We start from the raw sequence: 24,455 nt of genomic DNA, 5'->3' as shown, positions 1-24,455 counted from the left end.
TTCATTGGACTCCATTATCAGTTTGTTATAAAAATATTTAAACACGACAAACAAATATGACAAGCGATTTTAACAGAACAAAAGAATGTAAAGTTCCAATAAAATTCAATAAATGTTCTATATAGATTGCACAACAATCTGTATGTATCATGATAATTTAGTAGTCATTGCTTTCAAATATTGCAAAAAAGCACTTTTGTTTATTTCATTGAATGCCAATTAAGTGTAAGTGTATGTAAGAATCAGGTAAAATGGGAAAAATAAGAAACATGCATGTCAAAATACCACCGATATGACAATAAAATATCCCTCAGGGATGCTTTCTCTATTAGCAAAAGACTATTATTTGATCTCTGCATCACTGGCGTTGCTCAGATTTTTTTTTAATAGAATGTAAAAAATGAGGTTTTTGACAGAGTTATCTGCCCTTGAAATATTCATTCTCAGTGCAATATAATGAAATTGTAACTCAAAGGGACAACATTATATGGAAAATCTTGTCTGTTTCCTTTGACTCCGATGGTGAAAATAGTCAAATTACACTATCAAAATGATGGATTTTTCATACCATGTTTCACTTATTGCCTGATTCTTACAAGGACTAACAAACAATATTTGCCGTAGAAATAATCTTAACCGAACCCCTTTAGAATTTTTAAACTGGTTCGTTTTAACAAGTGTTTGGTTTGTCAAGACTAAAAATTGCATCTTATTTTGATAAAAACGATTTTCTAAATGTGTGGTTTAGATATGTTTTCGATAATTTTGGATTTGGTTTAGACATGTTTTCTATTTATTCAGAGGTGGTTTAGACAGGGTCTTGATATATTCGGATTTGGTTTAGACGGATTCTTGATTTATTCGGGTATAGTTTACACGGCGTTTTAATTTATTTGGGAGTGGTTTAATCAGGGTTTTAATAAATTCGCGTTAGGTATAGACAGTTTTTCGATTTATTCGGGTTAGGTTTAGGCAGGATTTGGATTCACTCAGGTTTAGTTTATTGGTTTAGACAGATTTTATAATATTGTCATTTTCATGTTACCATATGTCAACACGTAATAAAATTTACACCTGCCAGGTAAATTATCATTTATTCCTAATGATTTCCATAATGTTATGATCTGTCATATATCAAGACAAAAAATAATGAGCATTTATACAATGAAATATAAATGTTTCGCCTTTTGTGGACAAAAATGTATACTTACACACAAGATCGCTGTCTTTTACATTCTACATGAGGGAAAAATATTTTTTAAACTTGTACTTTTAATTTGCAAAAGGACCTACAAGATGTAGACACGTTTCCGGTAAGACTGATTTTTATTGTGTACAAATTGAATTCCATATTTGCAATTAATCAATTGCACATTAAAATATGGGTTTAAGCTCGGTTGTTTCTTCATTGAATCAACTACAGTTGATTTATTGATTTAGACTGATTTAGTTGGTTATTTTGTTTTACTTTGTTAGTTATTTAAAAACAAACTGTAAGACTTACTTGTCATAATTTAAGTTTTTAGAATTTGGTGAGTTTGAATATGTAATACTTATCCAATACATACAAAAAATCCTTTTAGGTGAATGCGAATTTATATTCATTTACAGATGTATGAACTACCCACCATGGAAAATCTCGTAGTCATGACAAATTTTAGCTCACTTCATGAGACTTAAAGAGAGAAATGTAGAAAAAAATATTCTAGCATGAGAAAAAACAATGGTTTTGCGTATCTTGATTAAAAAGAGTGAACAAGGAACATTTCAATGACATTTGATTGAATAAAAACTTATACCACCAAAAAAAAACCTCGTGTGAACGATTTTATTACATCATTTTCTTTGTTGTGTCATTTCAAGTACACAATTATATGACTTAAGTTGATCTTGCAATAAATTGTACTTGTTTTACATTCATTTGTAACGTTTTCAAGCAAATGAGGAGCCATGTTTCTACGCATGCAAAGGTCTGGATTTATTATCGCTATATATCTAGTAGGTATGTATATATTTAATATTAAAATTTAAAACATTGTTTGATGTCTAAGCTAAAGTATTGAATATTCAAATCAATAACAAAGTGCTAAAGGATGACATTAAGTTCAAGGTAATTCTTGTTTGTGTTTATAATTAATTCAACGAAAGCAGTACATATGAATGTGCATTTTATGAAGGTTACGTATTTTTAAAGGTTTTATAAGACAAAGCTGCCAAATGGTTTCTCGCTACTATAATGATTTTTTATTCTTTTATTGAAAACAAAATGTGTTATCGATTTGTATGTCAAAATCTAAATTATTATTTCGATTTTTCGATTCAAAACCTTATATATAATATGCGCATTTAAATTAATTCTGAAACTACAATATAAATGACTATTTAAACCGAAAGTATATAGTTTTCATATGTGAAATGTGAATTATGAAACTGAAATTAAATTTCAATTACAAATAGCTAATGTAAATGAGTTTCAAACGAAGCAAAGCATTACTTATTCACATGTTTTACGATCAACAACCAAGCATTCATTGTCTCAATGTAAAAGTACTAAGCATATATAAAAATGCAAAGTTCGGCCTTCTGTTCAGATGTTTCAGAGAGCATAAGAGACAGATATATAGGTAGTAGTAGAATGATAAGTAAATATACTTAAAAAAATATCGATGAGTTTATTGTGCTAAAAGTGTTAAAACAGTATAGTCCTATATTATGTAAAAGAGTAATATAATATTAGTTGAAAACTATTCTCCTAATTTTTATAACGTTTAAGCACAACTGGTTACATCACAAAAGACAGCAGACGACAAACCTGGAATATGTCCTGAATTCACCACACCTACTAGTGATTTATGTGTAATAGAATGTGGTCAAGATAATGAGTGTCCAGGTAATAATAAATGTTGTACGTTATTATCATGTGGATCTATATGTACAACCCCTTTGCTTACCACATCACCGAAAGCGTCTGAAATAAGGAAAAATGCGACTAGTGATTCATCCAACGACTGTATAAACGAATGCGATAACAGCCGACAGTGCGGATCTATGTCACTTTGTATGAAAAAAGGATGCAAAAGAATTTGTAAGTCATTCAAAAAGTCAACATCAAAACCGAAGAAAAAACAGAGACCAACACAAATACCTACCCCGACACCAAATTCAATTCTGCATTTACCCCTTCCTCGACGACAACGGAATTGTACTGACCAGTGTTTGCGAAATGTTCACTGTGAGCAAGGATTTATATGTGTTCCGAAAGGCTGTAGAAACATCTGTGAAAAGGCAAGGGGTCAGTCTCATTTAGGTCCTGCAACTAAATCTCAAACTAATGATTGTAATGACCGATGCTCGAGTGATATTCATTGCCCGTTTAGATATAATTGTATTCAAGATGGCTGCAAAAAAGTATGTCGAAAACCAGAAACAACTTTTTCATTTTTTGGTACAGAGCCTACAACTACAGCAACTTCAAACAACTGTGAGATTGAATGCATGTTTGATTCAGATTGTCCAGTTGGATTATCATGTTTTGAAGAAGGATGCAACACGACTTGCATTTCTAAACAACCAATTTCAACTCTGTCCATTCAGAATAGCAAGTTATCACCTACAATTGCCACATCGTTGTCAAGTGAACGTAAAACTGATGAGTGCCGTGATGAATGTGAAATTGATCAAGATTGTTTTACTGGATTTTATTGTCGGGTTCTAGGATGCAGAAAGATTTGTAAAGCTGCATTTGGAGAAGAATTGCCTCCAAGCCCTCTGCCTAAAACATCTGTAAGAAACCCAACACCAACACGAGGAAGAATTTGCAAGAATGAGTGTAGTTCAGATCGTGAATGTCCTATTGGAAATTTTTGTCGACAGGTTGGTTGTAGCCAAATATGCAAAACTGACTTAGGTTCATGTACCGACGAATGTCTATCAGATGCAGATTGTTCGGTTGGATTCAAATGCCACCAGAAAGGATGCAAACGAGAATGCATTAAAAGGTTTATAACAACTACACCCATTCCAAACAATTGTCAAAGTGAGTGCTTTAGTAGCAGAGATTGTGACTTTGGTCACGTTTGTGCCGCAGATGGATGTAAAAATATATGTAAACAATATAGACCATCACAAATACAGAGAATTAATCAAGACATACTTTCGAATAACTGTAATATAGAGTGCAGCAAGGACTCTGACTGTTTGAGAGGCCAAAATTGCATTAAAGATGGATGTAATCGTGTATGCATCAGAAGCCAAAACAATTTGTCGCCAACCACTGGCACTTGTGTTGATCAATGTTCGCGTGATACTGACTGTAGCTTAGGTTCATACTGTAGATTGAATGGCTGTAGAATGGAGTGTAGAGCGCCCGAAAGATTTCCGTTAGTACGGCAATCAGAATCGTTTAATCATATACCGTCAAGATCATCAGGACGTTTCGACAACCCGAGGAATCTGTGTGTTACCGAATGTTTTACAAATGGCCAATGTCCTCGAGGAAGTACGTGTATTCAAGATGGATGCAACCGAACATGTGAAGATCAGACCCTTGGGAGATTTAATCCATAGATGAAATGCGTGTGAAAGTTTGTATTATATACATACGACATTAAAGCGAGAATATATCTTCTAATTATATATGTATATAAAATGTATCATTTACATATATAATATATCATATTAATACAATTATCTTTACTGTTTTGTAAATTAGATAACATTTGATATGAATAGGTGTTTTGTATATGTCATGTTTTTAGCATTTTATTTGTTTAACAAATTAGAAATTCTATGCTGATATCAAACAATGACGATTTTTAAAATCAACAACCCACTTAACACATCTGTTCTTTAAGTAAATAACATTAAATGTAACTACAATTCTAAATTTGTTTTCATGTCAAAATAAGTTTTTGTATATGACACAGTAATAATATACACGTAGATCATGTGTAATGTACTCAATCACAAAAATATGAAATAAAATCTATGTTTATTCGTTTATACATAAACATTGAATCCACGCATGATGATAGATTGCATTAAACTACTTCCCAATCAAGGCGGAACTGATATGAAATTAAGAAAATATATCAATAGCTATTCTGACGCGATGCAAAATATAACATATATTACCCGTGCGATTCAATTTATTAAGACACACTTAGACGTGCTTCATGTAGTTACAGGCAATTAGTCTAATACATAGCCCAAAACACTCTCTGATTGAAATGTTTTGTTGTCGCATCATACTTTCTTCCGTAAACATTTCAGATGTAAATACGTGTTCATTTGAAGTGACATAGTTCACTTGCATATTTACATTAACTAATTTACATGTAACTGGTTGCAACACTATAATGAATATTCATACATGATAGGGAACAGTTGAATTATCACCCCACCCCTTACCCCCGAGGAAATTAGTATTACGTCGTAGTAAATGGTATCGATAAGTAATTAAATAGCAAATTCTAGAATGACAATGTATTTAAATTTGTCATAAAGATAAAACAAATTAGATGTCTTCAGCATCATTCTCATATAACGATAATGGCGATCATAACTGTTGATTGTCCTCTCATCACTATGAATCGGTTTTTAACGTTGCTGACAAATAAACACAGAAATCATCTCAATTTTGTTAATATTAAATTATAAGTACCATACTTTTCGTTCTATCATTCTTAAACGGGTAAAGCAAACAAAAAATTTAGGCGTTTCGGATTTCGAGATAAGCCGTTTCACTAGTTTTACTATATAAAATGGACAGTAAAGTACAAGAAATCGTATTAATATGTGACGTTTTCTAATTTGATGTTAAATCATTATCATTTGCAATTTCAATGTCAGCCACTCTATTTAAAATATTTAAGGTATTAAGGAGGTAGACCTAGGGTAAGGGACATAACTCTTACAAATCATCGGAACGTTTGTGTAAAGCATTTTATATCAATCCGATCATAGCATAAAAGTAACTTGGATTGATTTCATTCTATTTCAAATGAAAGCTTGATAGGCTATGGTGAAATTGAATATAATACAAAAATATCGATTGTTTCAGGAGTTATGTCCCTTACCACAGTTCTACCTCCTTAAGCTATGCGATTATGAGAAGAAGAAAGTTAATATACTGATAAGCAAACATTTTAAAAAATGATAATATCCGTATGATTCTATTATATACAAACCGATCTTTTGCATATTTACTTGCTGTGGCATTCAATACAAATGTCATTAAGTGTTTTTTGAAGAATTCATCGGATGTGGTAACTTCATATTTCAGAAGTATAGCTTAATCCCTATTTTTTTTGTCACGCACATGTTTTCCTTGTAATAATTATTGTTCACGAAAACTACTGACATTTTCTATACGTAAAAACACTTGGTACACGTCTTTGTAAGAACCAAAAGTTAAATAAATTTTTCTTATTACTTTTGAGATTCTGATTTAGCAAATATTTTAGTAATCGTATATGCTATCGCAGTTTTAAAATAAAACAAGTAAATGCTTATGGTAAAGCAAGATTCTAATATAATGTTTAAGAGAAAAATAAAAACAAAAACGAAACAAAGACAAACGAGACACTGGTGGACTCGGGGTAGCGTACCTACTCGCGTCGAGTTCGTGAGTCTTTGGTTTGATCCCCGACTGAGTCACACCAAACACTTTTAAAATTGCAGCTACTGCTTCTCCGACTAGCGCGCGGTATTTTAGAGGTTAGAATGATTCCGATTAGGAACAATGTATGAAAGCTGAAATTAGTACCGTGCTAGACTTTTTACATTTAGGCTTCTGGAAAGTTGTCACCACAGAGTTTAAATATCGTCACCATAAACTCGAGGATCGTTATGATGTATCTATCTACACCATGAAATATCTGCAATAGGACATTTACCAATAACCAATCAAACATCAACCTTTAGTGATGAAGTATCGACGAATAAGATCTTAAACTGCAGGTGAAAAAAAAACATTTCTCGTTTAATTATAAGAATATGTAAAATGGTTCGACGAACGTTCTAACATTTCGATGCATGTGGTAATTAGCTTTCTTTAAAGTCATATTCCCAGCCCATGAAACGGAGCTGAAAACAATTAAGAGGCAAACTTGAACCTTAATGTCAAAATGAGATTATTACCGCATTGTGAAGATGTCTGAATTGTTCATATTATATACAAAAAACAACGTATACAAAACTAATGAACAGACGTAAAATGGAGTAGGGGAATTCGTTTCATAGATAAAAAAATGTTAGATTGAATGATCGTGTTTAACAATACGGAAAACCTAGTAGGTTTAATCAGATAAAAAATTCTTTGCCTCCCACTTATTACATAACAACCTTTTTTATTGGCCCTTAAATATTTTGCTTATGAATAAGTGTAATAAACGACAATAGTAGTCATTTCGTTATGCAGCGAATCATCACCTTAAACAACAATAAAATAGTTGGACTCTGAAACCGCAACACATGAACAACAAGTGACCTATTCAAATTAAGCTTCAGTTAATTTTTTTTCGAAAGGCAAAAGGTGGTTTTCTATCGACAATAATTTCCCTATATGTCTTTCTTGTCATGATGAGAAAATGTTATATAAGTTGTCATTTTTCCTGGTTTTTAAACAGAAGGACAAGTAGTTGTGAGTGTGGTAAGTTAGAGATAATCATTATATACTTAAGAAATACATATCGGAAACTCCGTTTTATTATTGTGTTACCACGGACTGGCCATTTATGTTGCATTGTTCTACGCCGAGGGACAGCGAGGGGTAAAATAACGACATAAATGCCCAGTCCGTGGTAAAACAATGATAAAATAGAGTTTCCGTTATTTATTTCGATTCTAATAGGACTAGCTTCTCCATGTTTTCGAATAGAATAAGTCTATGTATTCCACGAAATGTTGGTCATTTGTTTTTTATAACATTTTTTACCATGGCTATGCTATAGTCTAAAGAGCTTTGAAGAAAGTCTCTTTCTTTAGAAACTTAACAACAAAACAAAACGTAAACGTTTGTATTTTTTTAATATTATTTATACCTAAGAGAAATAGAATGACAATATTTGTTTATCAATAAACAAACAGTTTTTTTTTAAATCAAAATATTGATGATACTTATCTTCTGTATTGTATTTATTGCTTTTGTTTGAAAGAAAAAAAAATGAACGAAAAAGTGCTGCCTGGATTAGTTCTTTTGCGGTTACAGATTCAAACAAGTCTCATAAATAACGAAACAAAACACACATCATGCAGATTTCTAACTATGTCCATAAGTAAAAGTGGTACAGTTAATTTAACAAATTTAGATTAAATGATTAATTTAACTCATTCAAATATTAACCGAGTTTTATTTAGTTTTATTTTTTCTATTTTTCCCTTGTATACAGTTAAACAAATAGTAAAATAGACGGCTTTTAACTTAAAAAAGTCTTGATTAACCAGTCTTTGTTGCTTTTGTTTTTCCACCAAAAAATCTAAATCGCTTATTTTCAAAGTTAGATAGAGGTACATACTAGCTTTACGGTAGATGTAAAGAGGAATAAGATATATATCAAGTAATCAGTAATTATTTATATATTCTATGATCAGTTGTTTCAAAAGTTGAATAGAATACGATGACATCCCAACTTAGTTTTTTTATATAAATATAGCTGAGATTCCACCAGTCACATCCAAAATGCTTGCATTGATGCTCTTTCTTGTATTGTGCTTTGAAAGTACATTAGCAGGTTAGTAATATAACAAACAGTAATCTTTCAAACTTACCACAAGTAAAGTAAAATGATATTAACTGATAACACATTACAAAAAGAGTGTTTGTCTTATCAAATAAAAAGCAGAGCATTAAATAAAACAAGAAACAAAAAGGCAATAAATGATAATGATTAAAAAACCTAAACGGTTACACAAATAAAATAGATTAACACAAATGAACACACAAGTACAAACAAAATCCCAACAAAATATTTATACAACATCAGTTTTGGTTATTATTACGTTATCAAATATACACTTTTACAGAACGCGTTTAGTGTTTGGATAATCTACTTTAAACCAGCAATTTTATTTTTAAAAACCTAAAATCAATGAAACAGAATTGCAATGCTTGCAAAAAATGTCTTAACAATGTAGACCTTAGGTAAGGGACATAACTCATGAAATCAGTGATATGTTTGATTTCACCAAAGCCTCTCAAGCTTTCGTTTGAAGAAGTATAAAATTAATCCAAGTTAATTAGATGCTTGCATAAGATTGATGTAAAATTCTGAATACAAATTGATTTGTAAGAGTTGTGTCCCTTACCCTGGGTCTACCTCCTTAAGTTAATGACAGAATAATTTTGAGAAATTCATTTTTTAACATGCACTTAAAGATCAAATAACCTTAATTTTTCATATTACTGGGAAAGCGAAAACGTTTTCAAACACATCATTTGTTCAATGTTTGCGACATGTCTTTACAGTGCAATCAACAAGCAAGAAAATAGATAGGCTATGTCCAATGCCTTTTGGTGGTTGGTCTAAACCTTGCAACAATGAGTGTAAAAACGATAACGATTGCCAAGGAGACAAGAAATGTTGTAGACTCAGCTCATGCGCAACGTACTGTGCCGAACCTATCTATATTGATGAAAACGGAGCTATTCCAAAACCAACACCAACGGAATCGAAAATCGTATTCCAATCGGATGCCATACAAAGCACTTCTTCGACAGATTTATCCATAAATTCTCGAATCGGCCAACGATTTGTAGATGTTAGTGCCGTCAGCAAACCAGAAATTCAACACAAAGAAGTTTTTCAATCAGAACGAGTTCCTACGACCAATTGTCATGATGAATGCAACAGCGATCTTGATTGTCATACCTCATTTTCATGCACCAAGATCGGATGTCGCCATGTTTGTTTCCTAGGCGACAACATTTTAAAGCAAATGCATAAAGTACGTCATGAAACGTCTTTAGCAATTTCAGGAATAGCTGATTCGTTTGTGGAAAATATAAAGATAGATAATACTTCAAAGGCATGTCGTAGACAGTGTTCTAGTCAAGCTGACTGTTCAAACGGTTTTACGTGTGTAAGAATAAATTGCCACTTTCTGTGTGTTCAAAGATCTCGAACACCTGGTACTTATACCCGGTAAACTATATGTAGCGGGTAAATATTAGATCTCGGTTCATGCACTTATTTTTCTTCACTAATACGAATTAGTTTTTGTACTTATCCATTTCTATTACCTGATTATTTTTTTTTACATTTAATAAATTATTGAAATGCCCTTATTGTAGTAGTAATAACGCGTGTAAAATTGAAAAAAAGGATTGAATTTGAGTTATTGATAAATAATATTGTTCAAAAGGGTTTTTTTTTATGAATGAGGGAAATCCTTTCAAAAAAATTATTTGCATAGTGTTAACAGTTCAAGGCCTGCAACAATACGAAGTAAACAAAGTACATATTCCAAATAATTAGAAAAAAAAAATAATACATCAAAGACAATAAACGAATTAGAAATACATGAAACGCAACCAATTTAAACCCCCAAAATCAGTATTAAATTCAAAGAGGGGAAAATACGATACAACAAAACAAACCAGAAAATCAACAAAACTACACAAATAAAAATTAAAAAGTACATAAACTACATTTACATATCTACTGTCGAGGACATTGATAAGGTATTGATAGATACAGTTAAACGGTTGATCTGAGACTCGAAATTTGCCCGGCGATTGCCTTTTTTTCTGTATTAATTTGTAATTAGTTTACACGTACATGTCCCCGTAGTTAAAAAGGTAAAAGAACTGGTAATAAATCCAAATCCGTTGATGGTATCTGTAAACAAACATAGAATTAATGTTTTATGAAGTTTGTAAACCATTCAGTTGAAACTTCCCATATTTTCTACTGTTATTTTTTATATTTTTTCTCCTAAAATTCAATTTAACAGACCAGATTACATTGTATATATTTCACTTTGAATCCATACAAAGAGTAATCAAGGGATTCAAGGTTATATCAGAAATCAAAAGAATGTAATCTACGGACAAAGACCAGACATGAAAAACAGACACACACAACAAATAACATAAAAAAACAAACAAAAAATACAAAGTAACAAAAGTAAATTAGCAACTCGGACTTAACTGACCACTGAATGTATAGATTAGGTGCACCGGTAGGGTTAGCGTCCTCTGCTTTTCTAGAAACGAAGAAGTCTAGCGCGATAGAAAAGGTCTGCGAAGTTACGGCATTAAAAATTACGCATGCACATTTGTTTATACATTTATTGAAGTGAATCTGAATCAATGTTTTAAATAAATGATCTAGAACACGATTGAATAATAATGAGGACCACTGTTAAAATAAGGGTCAACAGTAAAATAAGCAGTCAACTTAGCTAGTCTATGCACATGATTCAATGAACATTCATGTTTAATATTCAAGTCAGGATATTAATGATTATACTATGCCCTTACATAAGAGTTGTATACGTACAATGATGTAATTCGAAATGTAATTAAGGTAAATCTTGTCTAATTAACTATATGAATACGTGCAATACACGAATTGAAAGAACCTTGACCGAATACGAATACAATGTTTCACTTTTTAGACAAGGATATTTACATTTCACCCGCCATGTTAGATTTCCTTATCCGATGCATGGGTGAGATAAACCACTCAACTTCTTTGACGTCATACTAAAATACATTTTATGATGTCTTATAATTACAAAGAATTGATTAGCAGAGCGTTCTGACTGAACGAACTAATCCTAAAATCAAAAGCAAGAAAAGAATTAGTCTTAACCAGCAATGTAAGACTAGGAAATCTAAGACACCCTCGGATAAGATTTCAACATTTTCTAACTTCATGGAGCCTCTTTAGAGAACTTGAATTATTATATAGATAGCAGTGTTTTATCGAATGTTCCCAGTGTAAAAAATTTTGGTAATTCACACTGTGAAATAAATTCGGTAATTTCACTCTCGCGCTTTTCTCCCTCCAAATTTCGCAAATTTGATATCAATCCGTCAATCACAGAATTTAAAATTCGTATTGAAAGTATCGAAAATTATGAAGAAAATCTATATAATAAATAGGATAATGAATTGTTACCAAAATATTATCAATCGTGCCAAGAACTCTTGAGGATTTAACTTCCGCGCGGAACAAGTTCCGCACACTTGTTAAATCTAGGCGTTCTTCGACACTCGTGATAGTATCTTGGTTATTCACTCTTTCCAATTAATTATCCTATTAATATTACCATTGGTTGTCTGAGATCCAAATATCTTCCATTCTCAGCGGTTATAGATTCTTAATTTGGACATGGTTTAGATATAGTTGCGTAACTTGAATGTTAATGGATAATCAAAAGAAGCTTATGAATGTTTTGAAGGCAGGTTTATTTCGCATAAAATGTATAAGTTGAATAACTACACCTAATAACAATGAAAACAAATCCTTAACTTATGAGACATTTGTCAATTCATAGTATTACCTTTTTATGAGAAGCCCAGCGGGTGTTTTTTTTAAAACAGAGGACGCTTACCCTACCGATGCACCTGGTCCCTGCTCCCATTTTTAGTTGAGTCCGAGTTGCTCATTAACTTTTGTTGCTTTGTATGTATCATTTTAATTATTTAATTCTTTTCATTTAATGTGTCTGTTTTCCATATCTGCTCTTTAACTCGGGATTACATTCCTTTGAAACCGTTAGAACTGTGGTTCCTTTGATTACTCTTTAAATACCACAAAAACCTCAAGCATTAAATTTTGGTTTAATTTCAATCATAATTTATGAAAAAAAAAAACACGTTTAACAAACATCATCCATACAATCTGTACATACATAATTCTAAATTATATAAGATTTTAACAGTAAGAGTTTGTATTTGTATACGTGATGAGTTATGTTACGAATGCATTTTCTTTTTTTCTTGTAATTTTTGTTTTTCGTAAATTGTTTTATAAATTATCTTTGCACTTGACAATCTCATAGTATGATGCATAGTATAGCAACAGTTATCTTTACGGAACAAGCCATTAGATATATAAACAATGATATAATTAGACAAAAGTGTGTAACGGATTTGGATTGAATTTTTTTCAGAAGACATATGAATACAAAGTTATAAAAAATTGATAAAAGCAAAACAAAAACAAAAAAGAAATTAGAAAAATAAATAAAAAGAAACAAAGTCTCATTATGATGCATTATTTCGCGAATTAAAGAATACCTTATATATCTATATATATATATACCTTATATAAATATTTTGTGGACGTTATTTAATGAGCTGAAGGGATTTTCGCATTTGGCAAACACGGGGGCTTTTTATTTATTACTTCATTGCACATATTAATTACTGATGAATTATTGAACCTTGAATGCGTGTTAAATGACCTTCAATATCTAGTCGTAAGTGTATCAATTGTATGGAATTAGTTTTGTATATAGGACATTTTTTAAAGATTGTGCATCATACCTGATGGAATAAGCTCTTTGCTTAAATGTATCGCTTTAACATAAGTGCTTAATGATGCGGGTAAAACCTCCCTTAGTGTATATATATCTATATATTAGCAACGAAATGTATGGTGATGACTTATGACCAGGCATTTTTTTTTATTCAGCTCACAACTGAACCTTCCCTATTTAATTTTATATTTCGCAATATATTTGCATTTTTTTATTTGATTAAACTAATGTTCAACAAATTAACTACACCGCTTGATTAATTTCTGATAACAGTAAGAAATCTATAAATAATGCAAGCCGTTATAAATATTAAATATAATCGCCAGAGCTACCGAAATAAGCAATACATGCTTAATGAATGCGATATTAAGAAGGTTGAGGCAGAGGGCAAAAATGTTGAATATTTGGGGAACATGTTTGAAGATTGTTTCCCCAAGACAAAACCTTGACATGAACCAAACGCAAACCAAGTTTTAGATTAATAACATGCGTTTTAAGTTTTAATATTAGAAAACAAATGATATGTTGTAAAAATGTGGAAATTTAATCCAACAGTGTGGCCAGCGTTGTCTTCTGACATTAAAATCATTAGTCTTTGATCAAAAAGGGTTGTTTGTAGTATTGAACTGGACCCTATTCGTCATCATTATTATGTATACATACTAAAAAGGCGAATTTAAGAATTTAAAATACCGAACACTAATCCGATTTATAATCAAGTCAACTCCAACATAAATCTGGCAGAATAGATATTACACCACCGGAGCAGCTGGTGGGGTTGAAGTTTAAAACAATGGAAATTTGCATACATTTTCTCATAAAATTGGTAATTTCAAATACCAGAATTATTCAGTGTTTTATTTTATATTTCAAACAAATGGGTAGCATATTGTGTATGGTCTATGTTGGCTGGTTGAAATGCCTGCAACAAGAGTTTGAAGGTTCTAATTAGAATACAACTTGATCTTAAATTAGACATAATCTATCCCTACTGATGATTTTCTAAAATCATTATTGTCATCTGTGGAGCCATATTTGATATAGCTGGTATCATAAAAGTTTTGTGCAAGATTTGTGCAACAAAATAGTAAGATTAACTAATGTTGCAACAGTGCATGAACCGTAAATGCTATAAATCATAAAGTAAAGCACAAAATGCACTCGTCAAACAGTATGTAATTCCTTTGCGTATTATGTCATGCATCATTTAGATGACCTTTGCACATTAACAAGTTGTTGGTAATTTGTCACTTTGTAAATGCTTAAAACATATAAATCGAATGACTACAAATGATTATTTACCAATTTGAGTTGTTTGTAACATGAAATTATAGATGATGATTATACTAATAAAAAAAGTTAAGTATATATAAGGATAAACTATGAAAAATAAGTAGTGTTATTGTATGATTTACCTTAATCATTACCATTTAGTTCATACATCTAACAAATATCTCATTGAAAATCCCTTTTCGTTACTTCAGGTATTTCAAGCTCCGAATTTTCAATTTCCATTTTCAATGGAAGAATATTACAAAGTAAGGAAAAATGAATGATTTTACGCAAATTTTCCGATTGCCAAACGACGTTTGATTCTGATAATGTTCGAGAACTTCAAAATGCCTTAATGCAGCGGTTAGTGATAGAAGAAACTAACGCCTGCCGTGGGACCTACAGATCTGTCTCTAGTCTGGCGCTTGATTGTCAAAATCAAACATTGCTGATCCCTATTCTTGCAGGTATATATTATAACTACCAAGACCTTTCACGAGCTATGATATAACTAATCCAACCAGGGCACTTGGTCCATGTTCTCAGATTTTAGTGGAGTCCGAGTTGTTCATTTATATTTGTTTTCTTTGTGCGTGTTTTGTTTTGGTTATGTCATGCTCTTGGCTGTGTTTGTCTGTTTTTCATGACTATTATTTATCCTTGGAATGTGTTCTTTTGATTTCTATCCGATCCGAATCTTATCCCTTGAATAACGGTAACTAATACACTGAAGACTGGTTTGATATCCACAAGAACGAAATCAAAACAAATGTTAAATAAGATATTCACATTCATACTATTATACACTCAAAAACAAGAAACGCAATTTATCTAAGTTCATACACATCCACTTCATCAATACTTTGTTTTCGATATAAAATTAATGTCGCCCTAAAGGCAACTTAAGAACGCAATGCTAACGTGTAAACAAACATCTATTTTATTATTATATGAAAGGTTGTTAAGTAAAGTGAAATTGAAAATTTGGATTGCTTCCCTTTGAATTGCATTTCCGTTGGTAATTGTAATTGTTGGGTTATAACTACGAATATCAAATTTGCATGTCACGTATAGGCATGACAACGATGACAAAAAGTGTTATAAACTAAAGTTCATTTTCATAAAATGTAAATTCAGTTCATAGCAAGGTATATACTAGCATTTAACTTAATGGAATAGAGCTTAAATTGAAATAACTATGAAACGAAAGAAAAGTAGACACTCTTTGTTGTTGTCTGTTTAACTACAGAAGCACTTGTGTGCCATTAAATCAAGGGAAGGCCATCCCTATTCCTCAAAGTTATCCTTAGTTCTCGTTGTATTGTACATAATTTGAATGTCTCTAATCGTTTACATGTTCATTAAACTTATTCATATGTTTTGTTCTTCTTACAAAAATGAATATTTTTTTCATGGTATCACGGTATTGAGCGCACAAATGAGTAAGTATAAGAGTCTGGTTTTAGAGCAATGACTTGAGGAGGAAATGAATCTATATTCATATAGTTATTTGTGAAGTTTTGGAGACCTGTACATAGTAGGAACTTCCATGCTAGGCTCAGCTTGTTAAGAGGTAGCGTAGCGACGAGTTTGTGTTTGTACACAATTTCACTTTCTGGAAATTTAATCAGTAGGAATGTTGGTTGGTGAATTCATAACTTTTTTTTGGGTAGAATTTCAGTATAAAATTCACGACAAATAACAATCATATTATATGCAGCTTTATCAGCAGAAACAAAAATAAATTCCTTGCTGTGGTGTGATTTGTTTTTGATTGTTTACATCTGCTGTAAAAGTTTTGGTGTGATTATTCAAAACACATTTATTTTTGTTGATACTAATATCTATACAACAAAGACTTTCATTAGTTTTACAGATATATTAAGGTTAAAGTATTTTTTTTTTCTTTATACAATTCTGATTTCAGAACAATCAAGGGGACAAAAATTCTACCGGAAACGAAAAAGATCATAATCCAGGAATAAAGACTGAAAAGGGAAAGCAGACACATCACACACATACAAAACACAAAAAAATCAAATATAACTCGTACAGAGAAAGAAACGTAAATTAGCAACTCGGACTCCACTAGAAACTTGGAGCGTCCTCTGCTTTTAGTAAGGATATGAATGAAAAAGAAATAGTAGTTTTGATAAAGTAAAACATTTATTGGCATAAAAAAGGTAATAAAAAGCATATCACAACTATCAGTACATTTGGATTTTTTTACCAATACTTTGAATGTTTATCTGGAATAACCATTGGATTCACTTCGGCGACATACTCTACTACAACCAACAGTGACGCAAACTTTGCTACCGAAACAATCAGCATCTCTGTAACATGCTTGTCTGCAAGAACTTCCAGTACTACCAACAAGTGCTCCCTTTATTATTCCAGATCCAGAAACACCAATGGTTCTTCCTGAAATACCACTTCTGACACCAGCATCCAACACATCAGCTGTTCTAATAGCCCCGTCTATTGTTTTGATAACATCCACAGATCCTCTTCGGGAGCCACCATGTCCAACAGATTTTAGGACAACTTGACTGCCTAATCCAGTTCTATCGTCAAATACAACTGGTGAATCGCCTAACCCGATTCTTTTATTAAGTACAACTGGTGAATCATCTAATCCACGTCTGCCAGTAAGTACAACTGCTGAGTCATCTAATCCACTACTTCCGGTAAGTACAACAGGTGAATCCCCTATTCTGCTTATATCACCAAGCACTAATCGTGATTCGCCCACTCCATTTCTACCTCCTACGACCTTCTTAATAACTGTTGTTCTATCGGTATTACCAGATAATACCTTACGGACAATGGGTTTTCCTCCAATAGAAGATTCCAAACCAGAAGATCCTCCCCGATGTATAACAGTAGTTGACCTATCATCAAGCAATGAGGATCCTCTTCTTAGAACAGTACCAGATGACCCAACATCTGAAAGGTCAGATCTTCTCAAAACGCTATCGATTGAAGATCCTATGATTGGACCACCTGAGACCTTGATTTCATCTCTTCCACTGTATGCTGTAAAAATAATCGATCATATTTTATTTTTTAACTCGTGGTGTTATGTTTTAAAATAAAAGTTTAAATTCTGTTGGAAAAGGTAAGTATTAAAAATATAATATAACCTTGATATTAAAATCACAAGAACAGATTCCTATTACAACAGTCATAGCTTGTCGATAAATGAACTAAAAATGATCATTGAAGAAAATATTTCACAGAATAATTCACTTGCTATAGCAGATTTTCTTTTTTACTAATTTTCCTGGTATTGTTTTGAATATCAACTGTTATTTCGATTAAACCCAAATTCTTGATAGCGCTTAATTAAGATGATTTTTTTGTGTGTTTTGTAATGCTGTAAAATGAGTATTCTTCTTTGCATATGCATGTTGATATATAAGTTTTATGTTAATTCATAATTATTTTTACTCTACAAACAAATAATGAAGGTTGAAAAGATAAGTATCAAACTATTAATACGATGTATTACATACCTACAACAGCCACTGCCCAAGTCAACAACATAAAACATTGGTTTTTCATTTTTGCTTCTTGAAAAGACCTGAAATGCAAAATAAGGTAATTTGACACTAAAGAATATAATTGAATAACAGTGACTATCATCTGTACTATTAATGTGTATGATATTATCTGTCGTGACTTCGATCTAATGACAAAAACATATTCTTCTCGTCAATTTTATAGTTTAAAGTTAACTGCTGCCAATAGAATTCAAGGGCCGAAATAAATACCAATAATGACCTTACAGAACAATTTCAAATTTTTCAAATAGATGCGATAGAAAAACTGACACAAGTGTCCAATTCGAATATTGTTTTTTTACGTATAAAGAACTTTTTATTCAATCCAAATAGACTGACAAACGTTTAATAGAATAGCTAAAAGGATCAGCATGTAGAAGTTATATGCCTATGCTTAAAATAATTAATCTGCATTTCATATTCTTTCAGATGTTAAGAATGAACATATTCCTTTCTTACCTTTTACTTTTCAAATACCCTTTAAGGACTGATTTACAATGTGTATATGCTTAATATATTGACGATCACGGTTTATATAGAGGTTTCAAGATTGGGAAGTTTTCGCATTTATCACATTTTGTCAATTATGTGGTTTTACACTAACAGACTGACCTTTCAAATTGAAATGTTCAGCCCACCACTTGGAAATAAAAATCTTAAGTACACAAATTGTTTGTTGACATTATCATTTTAAGTTATTTGTACTGCAGATTTTTTTCGAGCGGTCTCCAATTTTGTGGTTTAGATATGCAAAATAAGTTGACATTACATTATGTTTTGAAATATGCCATATTCTATTAAGATATACATATTCCTGAATTGTTTATATTTTTATAGATGTATATGTTTTAGTGTTTTTTTTAAATAAGTTCTGAAAATATTATTACATTAAAAATGAAAAAAAAAAAAAATAAAAAAAAAAGGCTGAATAATATCTTGCCGGTAAATCTTTGAGGTTCCCTCACAAATAATCAGCAATGATACTGTCCGATATGTTTTTTTTTATGATATTACATGACATGGATAATGATGTTTCAGTCTGATTCGTTTATCAATCTAGTATATTGAAATTCGGCGTTGATAATGTTATATTTGCTAGCGTATGAAGAAAAAAAAACAATGATAAAAATTAATAGAAAAAAACAAGTCGAATCTTCAAATTGAACGTGTTACGTTACAATTTGCAATACAAACATATGCCTCTTCCGAAGTATTTCATGACAATATTCAGCTGGTAGTATCCGTCTATCAAATATTGTGAGAAAGGGAACTATATATTGCAAAGTCTTAAATTAATTCAAATAGAAATATTGTAACGAAAAGGGAAGTGCTACAAACAAGTAGAACTCTCTTGCGTTATGTAAATAATTTAGCAACGCTTATACCATACAATTGGTTAGAAACAATTACTACAAAATACATATTTTAAAGGGAAAAGGAACTTAACGGTATGTTTTATAAAAAAACCAATATCAATAAAGGGGTGTATTAGCTTAGTGCGTATATTTTGTTACTTTGATGAATTTTTGTTACACTTTGAACATGCATTGCGTAATTTTCGCCTGATTTACGTTCTCTCCAGTTGAAACAATGGAAACAAAGCAAAAATAAAAATCTAGATAAGCGTTCATATTTAATGTGAATATATTTAACAAAATCAAAATTAAAATAATTAAAATAGAAACCGCTTAAAAGACATTTTGCACCAGAACATTAAAACATCAATAACCGTTCAAATGTATTCACAATTACTATAATGAAGACAAATGTAAAAACTCTGAATAAAAATACTGTTTTAATTAAACAATGTAAAAATATTTCTTTTTTTCATGTGTTCATATGTGATAAAAATATATTTTGTAACATTATTGAATGTATATTTTGCACACTGTTTTTGGTAAAAACCTTTATGTTTATAACGGGCCAAGGACAATAAAACTAATTTAACCTTTTTTTTTAAATATGGATATGGACATTGTTTTGTGTTTATCGTTCTTTACCTTTTTACAACTAATATACTATCATTTTAGCATCTAAATTGTTCAAATGAATGACGTTTTAATGTAAATTGAGTTCGCCATTTACCCCTTTTAAGTAAGAGAAATAGTACCATACTATTTAACTTTAAGAGATGGAAGTTCATATAAACTACTATTTATATTTTTAGAATTAAATCTATAAGGAAATGTTTACAACTGCATCCTGACTCCTGTGGGATGTTTTTTTCAACAAATTGGGTATATCAAACTGGGTGTCAATATTTTTGCCATTAGTCATGGATTGTCTTGAAAAAGGTCGTTGATGTTTCTTTTTAAACAATGACATTATTAGTATGAGATATCGGCAAAACATACCGAAGCGTCAGCACATAGCCTTGATGTAAATAAGGGAAATATGACATCACACAAACAAACAAACAAACGGACAAACAAACAAAAGAACCAAAACAAAAACAAAACAAAACAAAAAAAACCAAACAAACAAAAAAACAAAAAAAAAAAAACAAAATCAAAAACAAAAAAACAAAAAACAAAAACAAAAAGATTAGAACTTTTTTTGGCCATAAGTATAGTGGACTCAGTTGATAAAACAACCATTAACACTCCTTTCTCGCGCGTATTAAGTTTTATACTAGGATTAAACTCTGTTTTTCTAGAAAATTATAACTTTTATAGTGGTTTGTGAATGAATGGTCCGATTGTAAATATCCATAATTTCTGGAAAACAATGTTTAATGTTTATAATAATAGTCCCACACTATCTGAAATAAGTATATCTTTTTTTCTCTTGCAGACTCATTTTGTGAAGACACCCGAAAATGATATTGCAAATAGGGGCAACTGATAACCATATTCTTTCATAATTGTTGTTTTAAATATACAATGTCTATAATAAATGGAATAAAGTATGTACTATCTTTTGTTGAAGCGACAGTAGCCTTGTTTGTTTAAAATATGCGCATGGAATTTACACTGTTTTAAAATCTGTCATCGCTGAGGTCATGAAAGGTGAACAACAAATTAGAATGCACAAAACAGGCATATGCTGATTAGATTGGAAATATTCAGTATTATTATCAAAACTATCATAGATGATAGCGCTTAAATCTTTAACTATAAAATAAGTGCAACAATAACACTAAAAATTTGCATCAAAAGTCATATTTTATTTCATTTATGCATTATCTATTTATAGGGAAATTGAATAATGATTTTTGTAAAATGACATTAAGCAATAGTTAAACTTTGCAAATCACTTTAGTTTATTACTACCAATGAATATTTTTCAGGTTTAACTAATAAACAACTGCCCTCAGCAAGCATTCATACATTGTTTATGTGTAGATGAAATAACAACCACAATTGATGTGCAACGGTATTTAAGTTCTTAAGGAAATAAACATTTTCAACAAATTCGTACAATTCATTTTTGACGACCAAGTTTATGTATTAAACAATTGTTTTTTTAAGAAATACAGAAAAAAACATACCTGTTATGAAGCTTAAGATTTGCCTGGCGAACCATTTTTTAATTTATCTGCGGTTTTGTTTTCGTGTCCGCCTGTCGATTAGCACATGTAACCTAACTACTTTTATTTAAAACACAACAAATCAACAACAATCTGAAATAAAAGACGACAAGTAAGAATCAAGACCGTGTCCTTCCAAAACTTATTTTGTGGGAAAACCTTCCTGAATCGATTTTGAAGTATCCAAAATAGTTAATTTATATTCATAGGTTGCAATTCAAATTTCTCAACGTATTACACTATTCGAGAGTTTATGCTTAATTCCTTTAAGAATGGATGTTTCACTGCTTATCAGGGGCAGTACTGATCTAACGAACGAAGAAAATATACTTTTTTTATAGTGTCTTCATATTTATTAAAAGGTCAAAAATATTTCTGACCTAATATTATTATGGCGGTAAAACCAGGGTCACACAAGAACAGCGCATCCACCTGTCCACTTTATGTTTCTCTTCAGTTTTGTACATATATTTCTGAACTTTTTTTTAAAATTATTTTTTCATTGTATTGGTGTTTTTTTTATTTTTCAATTTTTCAATGTATGGTTGATTTTCCTTTTTCTTTTTTTCTTCATTGTCTTGTAAAATCTAATTCAGAATTGTCTTTTTTAATATTCATAATGATTTTATGCGTGCCCTCAATGTTCTAATGTTCTGATATATGCATTGTATATTATTGATGGGAGAAGACTGCATAAGTTGGTAAAACTTGTGTCCTATCCCTTTTGTAGATTTAACAAATAAAATTGTTGTAAACTAAATAAAAAATATATCTATAGCCATCTAAATTTTCTCAAACTATCTTGCAAATGTGATCGAAGATAATTGGCTGGCTATAACAATTCTGTCATTCGTACTCTGTAGAATATGGTATTATTCTTTAATAGTTTATTGAAGAAGCTCAATATAATGATAAATATTTAACACTCTCACTTACCATTTACTGTTTCCTTTTACAGAATATCTGAAAAAAAAAATGTATCTAGTTTCTTTATAGCGATGTGCTTGGTTAAGGCTGTTTCAGGTAAGTACCGTCAAAAAATCCCTTTCATATGACAATTATCCATATTTATATTCAGTCCGGCTTCAACTTACAATTTCCCTGTATTGGTATATTATTTCAAAATGTACCCGATTTACTTATATGATAGAAAATATACAATAAAAGCATTTATACAAAGTTTTAACACAAATATGTTTATAATAATAAAATTTGTTTAGAGAATGAAATATCACTCCAAAGGTACTAATACAAATGTAGCTGATCTTTTAAATCATGCTTCAGGTTACGTAGAAAAAAAATCTATAAAGGTTTCTGGTGGCCCGATAATACGATCGTCAGTTGATCTATTTGGTAGGGGTTCTGATCTTAACAGAGGAAGTATTAGATCAGCCGGCAATGCCCACTACAATAACACGGGCAAGTGGATCAACTGTTTTTGAAACATCAATAAGAAGAGGACCTGCTGTAAGAAAAATAGTATCAGGAAAGATTGATGGAACAACTGTGGTCAAGGAAGTCATCGGAGGTCAATCCGGGCGAAGAATCATTAAAGACTCATAACTTGTTCTTAATGATAGAAACTGATTGGTCGATTCACCAGTCATCGTATTTACTAGAGGAAGTAGATTAGATGAATCACCAGTTGTCTTTTTTTTCTGTGGACTTGGAAGTCAAAATGTCTTGAAAACTATTGGAAGGGGGAATATAAGAAGAAACTCTGTCCGCGTCGTGAAAACAATAAATGGCGAATCAACTGACGTATTGGATTCCATTGAGTCTATTGAAAATATTGGTGTTTCAGGACCAGGATTCATCCGAGGATCATCTGATGGTAGTCCTAGGAGTAACTGTAGACACACTTGTAACAAGGATAGGGATTGCTTTGGAAGCAAAGTTTGTAGTACAGTATGTCGTCGATCTGAATCTAATGGTTATTCTAAATAACTCTTGCCTGGTTTGATTTATAAATCCGATGGTTTTATACTGTGATATGTTTTACTAAAGAAGCAATGGAAATTTACTGTACTTATATATATTGTTTTTTCTACTTTTGAAAATAAATTTCGTGAAAATGTAAGTCTATTTTCTGATTTTTTTTCCATCGACAACGCAACAAACGTGATTTAAATGACTACCAAAAACGTACATTAAGTGAATGGAAATAAATAATGATTAAAACGAGACGCAGGAATTGGATGATTCAGATATAGAAATAAGAAAAAAAACAGACAAACCCAATAAAAACTCACAATAATTAAAGAAATAGACACAGAAACAAAAACAACAATAAAATTACAAAAGCGCCCTACTCTAAAAACTAGAAGGATGTACTTAAATAGCACTCCACATAAGAATCATGCAAACAATAAACAGAAATTATCATACAGCTTTTCGTGTAAACCTTGTACATAGAAGATAAAAATCATATAGAGTATACTGTACAAAATTGAAGGCGATAACCCTGTAAATGACACTAAGTTACAATAGAAACTATTGGATTGTTGATGTGGATTAGCTCCTAAGAGCAGGCAGATTGGAATGAATAATTATACATTTCATTCATATCGAACAGTAAAGCAACTTAATACAAACAA

General features: G+C 31.1%; 3 protein-coding genes across 3 annotated transcripts; 2 read left to right on the top strand and 1 right to left on the bottom strand.

The window, feature by feature from the left end:
* The first annotated feature begins 1,194 nt into the window (after positions 1–1,194).
* Positions 1,195–6,439, top strand: LOC148628228 (uncharacterized). The gene is made up of 3 exons (XM_088584842.1): positions 1,195–1,313; positions 1,938–2,002; positions 2,774–6,439. Exons 2-3 carry the CDS (start codon positions 1,951–1,953, stop codon positions 4,564–4,566), a joined length of 1,845 nt encoding a protein of 614 aa, XP_088440968.1. The 5' UTR covers positions 1,195–1,313; positions 1,938–1,950; the 3' UTR covers positions 4,567–6,439.
* Positions 6,440–7,539: 1,100 nt separating this feature from the next.
* LOC148628227 (uncharacterized) lies at positions 7,540–10,324 on the top strand. The gene is made up of 3 exons (XM_088584884.1): positions 7,540–7,651; positions 8,655–8,732; positions 9,467–10,324. The coding sequence occupies exons 1-3, from the start codon at positions 7,579–7,581 to the stop codon at positions 10,144–10,146; spliced, it is 831 nt and encodes a 276-aa protein (XP_088441010.1). The 5' UTR covers positions 7,540–7,578; the 3' UTR covers positions 10,147–10,324.
* Positions 10,325–16,915: 6,591 nt separating this feature from the next.
* On the bottom strand, positions 16,916–21,945 carry LOC148628226 (uncharacterized). The gene is made up of 3 exons (XM_088584856.1): positions 21,820–21,945; positions 18,282–18,349; positions 16,916–17,802 (listed from the first exon to the last, which is right to left on the bottom strand). Exons 1-3 carry the CDS (start codon positions 21,852–21,854, stop codon positions 17,009–17,011), a joined length of 897 nt encoding a protein of 298 aa, XP_088440982.1. The 5' UTR covers positions 21,855–21,945; the 3' UTR covers positions 16,916–17,008.
* Positions 21,946–24,455: the final 2,510 nt, after the last annotated feature.

The sequence above is a fragment of the Perna viridis genome, chromosome 1, assembly GCF_037379345.1.
Source record: "Perna viridis isolate PV_CMFRI_1.1 ecotype Kerala chromosome 1, ASM3737934v1, whole genome shotgun sequence".
Taxonomy (NCBI): domain Eukaryota; kingdom Metazoa; phylum Mollusca; class Bivalvia; order Mytilida; family Mytilidae; genus Perna; species Perna viridis.
The sequence above is the reverse complement of the archived record's forward strand: the minus strand, read 5'-3'. Positions and strand labels throughout refer to the sequence as shown.

Coding starts and splice junctions, on each gene's coding strand:
- LOC148628228 (XM_088584842.1), top strand. CDS start 1,951: ATGTTTCTACGCATGCAAAGGTCTGGATTTATTATCGCTATATATCTA. Junction 2,003..2,773: donor TATCGCTATATATCTAGTAG/GTATGTATATAT, acceptor ATAACGTTTAAG/CACAACTGGTTACATCACAA.
- LOC148628226 (XM_088584856.1), bottom strand. CDS start 21,854: ATGGTTCGCCAGGCAAATCTTAAGCTTCATAACAG. Junction 18,350..21,819: donor AATCTTAAGCTTCATAACAG/GTATGTTTTTTT, acceptor TTTGCATTTCAG/GTCTTTTCAAGAAGCAAAAA. Junction 17,803..18,281: donor TTGGGCAGTGGCTGTTGTAG/GTATGTAATACA, acceptor TTATTTTTACAG/CATACAGTGGAAGAGATGAA.
- LOC148628227 (XM_088584884.1), top strand. CDS start 7,579: ATGATGAGAAAATGTTATATAAGTTGTCATTTTTCCTGGTTTTTAAAC. Junction 7,652..8,654: donor GACAAGTAGTTGTGAGTGTG/GTAAGTTAGAGA, acceptor ATATAAATATAG/CTGAGATTCCACCAGTCACA. Junction 8,733..9,466: donor CTTTGAAAGTACATTAGCAG/GTTAGTAATATA, acceptor ATGTCTTTACAG/TGCAATCAACAAGCAAGAAA.